Source organism: Lipotes vexillifer, unplaced genomic scaffold (assembly GCF_000442215.2).
Source record: "Lipotes vexillifer unplaced genomic scaffold, Lipotes_vexillifer_v1.1 scaffold815, whole genome shotgun sequence".
Taxonomy (NCBI): Eukaryota; Metazoa; Chordata; class Mammalia; order Artiodactyla; family Lipotidae; genus Lipotes; species Lipotes vexillifer.
Genome location: NW_006773723.1, coordinates 2,486,294 through 2,493,011, shown reverse-complemented (window position 1 = coordinate 2,493,011; position 6,718 = coordinate 2,486,294). Strand labels below are relative to the sequence as shown.

General features: G+C 34.3%; 1 protein-coding gene across 1 annotated transcript in view; it reads right to left on the bottom strand.

Moving 5' to 3' along the window:
- Positions 1-6,718, bottom strand: part of CSPP1 (centrosome and spindle pole associated protein 1) — a 110,339-nt gene that overhangs the window by 77,904 nt on the left and 25,717 nt on the right. The window contains exons 9-10 of the mRNA XM_007448498.1: positions 3,131-3,229; positions 1,934-2,004 (exon numbers count right to left, since the gene is read on the bottom strand). Coding sequence (XP_007448560.1) covers positions 1,934-2,004; positions 3,131-3,229 — 170 coding nt within the window. The remainder of the gene's footprint in view (positions 1-1,933; positions 2,005-3,130; positions 3,230-6,718) is intronic.

Genomic DNA, 6,718 nt, shown 5'->3' with positions numbered 1-6,718 from the left:
CACTCTTTCAAGTACACATTAAACATTCACCAAGAAAGACTATATTCTGAGTCACTTTTTAAAGTTTCATTTAAAAAATTCAAATTTGAAATAATTGAAATTTACAAATTATTTTCTCAGACGATAAGGGAATTAAACAAGCAGTCATTGTCAAAAAGCAAGAAAATCCCCAAGTATTTGGAAATGTTAAAACATACTTCTAAATGACCCATGATTCTGTTAGAAACCCCATAATATATTATTTTTGCTCTCAGCAGTCAGCTGTCCTAATTCTTTAAATAAAACAAAAAGGCTCCAAACAAGGTCCTTGGGGCAAAATTATAGGAAGACAAATTTCAGTTCAATTGAAATGAGAATACTGCAACAATCAGAGCCACGTGAAGTTGGAATGTGCTGCCTCTGGAGAGAATAAGCTCCCTAAGGGGACACACAAATTTAGGCTGGGGGAAAAAGATACAACCGTGAGATAAATCACTTTAGAGTTTAATAGTCTATTCCAAACATGACTCTATTATCAAACATTAATCTATAATTCCTGATTGCATTAATGACAAATCCATGCCATTCATCTTTAAAATTTCAGGGTAGAGTAATCCATTTATTGATAAAATTATTTGTCACTAGGTTCTCAATACAGAAAGCCATTTCTCCAATTTTTACCATGTTTAACAAAATACATCATAAGAAGCAAGCCCTTACTCTGACTTATTGATAGGCTAAATTGGTCAATTCTCACTTAAAAACATTACACTAGAATAAAACTCTAGGTGTTATGCCATTTTTCTCATAATAGCCATTTCAAGGAAACAAAAGTCTGAGAATATCATGCAATTATACATCTCTAAGCCAAAATTTAAATTACTGACTGCTTTTAGGTTGAATGAATCTAAACTATTATCTAATTTCTTCATATACTTCAGTGAAACAAAATTTCGGGCAATTTTTTCTAATAGTTTTACACAAAGAAGAGACCACTTTTCTACTTAAAGTTACATACAGGAAGTATGCTCTCTTCACACTGTTTCTCAAATTAAATGTGACAAGTTAATATAGCAAATCAACATGCTTATCTTAAGCGATGACCTTCATTTCTGACAAAATAAATAGAAAATCTGGATTAAAATAATTATTTGAACAAAACACTTTCTCAGAAACTACATGGAAAGAACATGGGAAAGCATGTTTATCAAAGGATAAAAAGGTTTAGTTCAGGGGAACTGAACTAAAATGTAAGGCAGTTTTGTGCTAGCTAAAGAAGAAAAAAATGAAGAAAGAAATTATCACATATAAAATAGAATATAAGAAATAGCCAAGGGCTTCCCTGGTGGCACAGTGGTTGGGAGTCTGCCTGCCAATGCAGGGGACATGGGTTCGAGCCCTGGTCTGAGAAGATCCCACATGCCAAGGAGCAACTAAGTCTGTGGGCCACAGCTACTGAGCCTGCGCATCTGGAGCCTGTGCTCCGCAACAGGAGAGGCCGCGACAGTGAGAGGCCCGCACACCGCGATGAAGAGTGGCCCCCGCTCGCCATAACTGGAGAAAGCCCTCGCACAGAAACGAAGACCCAACACAGCCAAAAATAAATTAATTATTAATTTTTTTAAAAAAAGAAATAGCCAAAACTATGACAAAGTGAAATATGAATTTAAAAGATTTTACTGAAATTAATATTTGTTTATCATCAATAGAAAGTTCATCACTAAATAAAAGTTATTTAGCTTTAAAATTATACACAGTTATATAATACACTAAATAATTATAATAGCTATATAATATGCTAAATGTTTAGCATAGTGCCTATCCCAAAGTAAGCACTAGAGAAATGTTTTCTATTATTAGTAAGAGTGGTATTAATTACAACACTGAGTGCTCACGAAGACCTTTTATAAAACACTCCACAAAAGGCTAATCAACTGGAGGTTTTTGTACATACCAAAGAGCATCCCCGCAAAAGGACTACACATCTCTCGATTAGTAGGTTTGGATGGTTCACTGTCTCGAGCGCTAAAAACAAAAAACAAAAAGAATTAAAACCCAAATAATTTTCAGGAAACAAAAATTTAGAGTGAAATGCAGGTATGAGTTATTGGCCTTTCAAAGTACTATGGATACTATAATAGTTATATGTTTTTAAAGTTAATGTAAAATCATGGCATTTTATCTCTTTATACAGTGGGAACCCAATGCATTCAGGCTCTATAAATATGTGAACTTTTTCTTCAGCCAGCTTCACTAACTCTATAGATTCCCAATAAAACCCTTTTTCATAAGAACAGTTACCCCAGTAAGGAAAATGAATATAAGTACACATAAATAAATCCTAAGAAAGAAAGATGATATCTGTACCCGCACTTTGAAAAGAAGATCATCTCTAAAAAACTCCTTCCTTGAAAGAAACAAGGAAAAAAAAAAGACAACTCTCTCAAAGAAAATTTAATTAATTAGACACAAATAGCAAATTCTGTATCTCAAGCATTTTTGTGTTACTTTTCTTCAAAGAAAATAGATACCTTTCCTGACACATGACAATATTATCTTCATTATGCACTATAAATTCCATTTATCCTTACGTACAACACAATAAAGCCACCAAAATGATAAAAACTACAGAAAGAGAAAATGAATATAAAATGCATATAATTTCTTTTTCAACATGACACAATTAAGTATGAGTACTAATTTTACAAAGTAAGCGTAAAAGTTATCTACTCAATATGTTGAAAATCAAAAACAAAGTTTTGAAAAGAAAACTCATAAGAACATTTTCAATTTATTTCAAGTTACGTCATCTCTATAACTCCAAGATATTTTAAATTGATTTTTAGTCCATTAAATTATACACTTATTTCTCCTTTCATTAGTTCAAATACATATACTTTGTAATGATAGGGACTCAGAACACCTTGGCACACTTTATAATCAAAACTTGCTCTTTAAAAGAATGCTGTAAAGTACCATAAAGTTTCATGTAACACAATTCTCCCCTCTCCCTTTCTCGCTAATTCCTTTCTCACTAATAAGGGAGGCTGTTAACATACTATACCTTTCTAGTTTTCCAGCAAGCCAGTTTTAGCAGTTGCTGTTTTACAGTACAACGACTGAAGGGCAGAATTTATATTACATACTATACCTTTGATTTCCAGCAGATGAAATCCGTATGTTTGACTGTTCTGTGACATCACCACCATACTCCACAGGAGGCACATTCCCTCGTCTCTTCCCGTACATCCTTAAAAACACATTAGCTTACAGAGCTTGTTCCACATACAGTGGACTTTTCTTATCTCTTTGGTGTTTTTACATTTGATGTTGGAAATATTAAAGGGAACAAAGTGTTACCATGAAGTTTTACTGTAAATACATTCTAAAATTAATTCAAATGACACTTGACTCAAGTATGATCTGCTGGTTAATAAAAGACACTAGGAGTTTAGATTCAATAGTCTTTAAATCAAAGGGAGGTTATTATAAACTCTTTCTATATAACTTCTAGAAATTTTTAATATCAAAGCTATGCAAATACTAATAAGACTTTTTTATGATTCACTTACTCAAAGAATATTTACTGAGCACCAACTACATGCCAAGTACTAATCTAGGTTCTGGGTATGTGGACATGGTCCTAGCCCTCATGAAGATAATAGTCAAATTTCAAAATGAGATCACTTTTTAATCAAAATTCATAGATTCTGGGAATTATTTCACTGACTATACAAACCTTTTTAACTTAAAAGTACAGCAGCAGCCTTACCATTAAATTAAATCAAATGTAGCAAGCCACAACATTTGCTAACACTGTAAGTCACATGAAATACTAAATATTAGCAATACGTGAATACAGAACATTATAAACATGGGTAGAAAGTTCACTTTATTCACAAGGTCATGAACAACAAAAAGAAAGATTAGAATTTCTTTTATTTTCTTAAGAATGCTTTTCAGAAAATAACTTTTAAATGTTTTTCAATTAATCTTTTTTCCACTTGGCAAACATGGAAAATTTAATTTCTCATACCAGAGAAACCAACATGACTTTTCACACCAACATTTATCAGCACCCATGAAAATCAGCATTTCATAAGTCATATTTCTTTGCATGGCTCTTGAGTTAACAAACTATATTGTCTCTCATGAGGACCACTGGTAAGAAATATGGTTGTTACAGTATTGTTCAATATTTTAGGTGAATTGAATTATCACGTTAAGAAAAACAGCAATTTTTAGAAGAAAAGGAACTTATCACTCTCCACAGAGCCAGCACATAAAATCCTCTTTGTTTCTATCATATATTGTCAATATCATCTGTGGAGAAAAGACTACCCAGAACTGTAACCTTAATAATGTATGACCTGTGACATGACAGATAAATGGCTTCCATTTTTTATCCATATCTAAAACAGAATCCTCCCCAATCCCTTTCAAAAAAGAATTTCAAACTTATTTCAATTTATCAAAACACAGCTGATTTTATATCTAAAGCCTAAGTGCTCAAATCTCTCTTTTAAACTGACACATCAGTTTAGTGTCATTCCTTATTTCTACCACTTAAAGAACAGGTAAATATAAACTTAAATTCAAATTTGTAATTAACAATGCCAGGCAACCAGATTTATTTATACTGCATCTATATAAATACACATGTGTAGAAAAGAGTAAACAGAGCATGCCTGAGATTGCTTACCCTTAGAAAGCCCTATTTGCAAGACTGGCCCTTAGCTGGCACCTGAGAACATAGATTTTGGGAGGAGTCCACCATTCTCAGAACTGATAAGAGTGACCCACTGTGACTAAACTGTTGGTACAAGCAATAGAGTTTATGCTGAACACATGCTTTCCTTCAGGGAGTCCAGAATTTTGGCACACGCTAGGAAAGATTTTTCAGAAACGGAAAGACCTCATAAAAGGAAGAATTTATTTCCTTTCACATAGCAAATGAGATTTGACTGAGGGAATAAAATAATTGTAAAATAGTTTCACCATCCTACCAACAAAAAAAAGTTAAAGCTATGTTAAATGGAAAAAGCTTTTTCTACTTCCTTGAAGAAACAGGTCAGTAATTCTAGTTAACTACGTTCAAATCTCAATGCCCAAAGAAACCAGGTATAGGCTAGAAGCCAAGTTTACTCTAAAAATTAACACAAGGGACTTCCCTGGCGGCGCAGTGGTTAAGCATCCGCCTGCCAATGCAGGGGACACGGGTTCGAGCCCTGGTCCAGGAAGATCCCACATGCAGTGGAGTAACTAGGCCCATGCGCCACAACTACTGAGCCTGCGCTCAAGTCCGCGAGCCACAACTACTGAGCTCACACGCCACAACTACTGAAGCCCGTGCACCGAGGGCCCGTGCTCTGCAACAAAGCAAGCCACCACAACGAGAAGCCCGCACACTGCAACAAAGAGGAGCCCCCGCTCGCTGCAACTAGAGAAAGCCCACGTGAAGCAATGAAGACCCAACACAGCCAAAAATTTAAAAATTAATTAATTTTTTAAATTAACACAAGTTTATCTTAAAAAAAATTACTCTTACAGAAGAAAAGCAAGTTGTTTAAAACCACAGGTATTTTCAGCTAATTTAAATGTGAATGAACAACTCCTAAGTGATAATAATGTATCTTTTTCATTAATAAACCACAGAATCAAAAAAACTACTTCAGAAGTAAATTTACAGTGTTTACGCTATCAAGAATGACATATTATAAAAATAAAATATTTACCATCTGTTGGTCCTGACACAACTTACAGGGAGAAAGAATCAAATTCCTCCTTACTTAAAAGAAATCATCCAATTCATAATGGTTACATCACCCGGTTTCATAGTAAAACTTTCTCTAATGTGAATGAGTTCTGCTATTAGAGGTACTCTCAACTATAGAAATTAAAAGAAAACTACTGAGCTGTTAAGTGTTGGTCACGGGCTTCCCTGGTGGCGCAGTGGTTGAGAATCTGCCTGCCAATGCAGGGGACACAGGTTCGAGCCCTGGTCTGGGAGGATCCCACATGCCGCGGAGCAACTAGGCCCGTGAGCCTCAACTACTGAGCCTGCGTGTCTGGAGCTTATGCTTCACAACAAGTGAGGCCGCGACAGTGAGAGGCCTGTGCACCGCAGTGAAGAGTGGCACCCGCTCGATGCAACTAGAGAAAGCCCATGCACAGAAACGAAGACCCAACACAGCCTAAATTAATTAATTAATTAATTTTTAAAAATGTTGGTCACCATTTTTCTCATTGTTTTCTGTTCTTTCCCAATTTTTATATTTACTTTAATTCAATAACAGTGTTTTTCTAATATTGACCCCATCTTTAAAGTGGGGAAAATAATTAATATAAAAATGGCCCTTCCAAGTATAAATGAAAAGTAACTACTACAAGAAAAAAAGTAATATCAAGTTAAATAACTCAGGTTCTAATATGCTATTTCTCCTCATACCTTACATATTAAGCATGCACACTTCTTAGAATGTCCTACACTAAGTAAGAGCACTCAATCTATTGAGTCAGATTCTAATTCTATCTCAGATTCTAATTTCAGATAGAGTGGAATTTCAGAATTTTGTTACATAACTAGCAAGATTACAAACTAACAAGTATCAAGAGTAAAACAGACTGGAAGTGCTAACTGCATTAATCACATAAAAATTTAAAAAACAGCATTCTTTAAGGCTAAACATTTCTTTTACTCATTAACATTGGTTATAAAGTAAAACATAATAAGGTAATA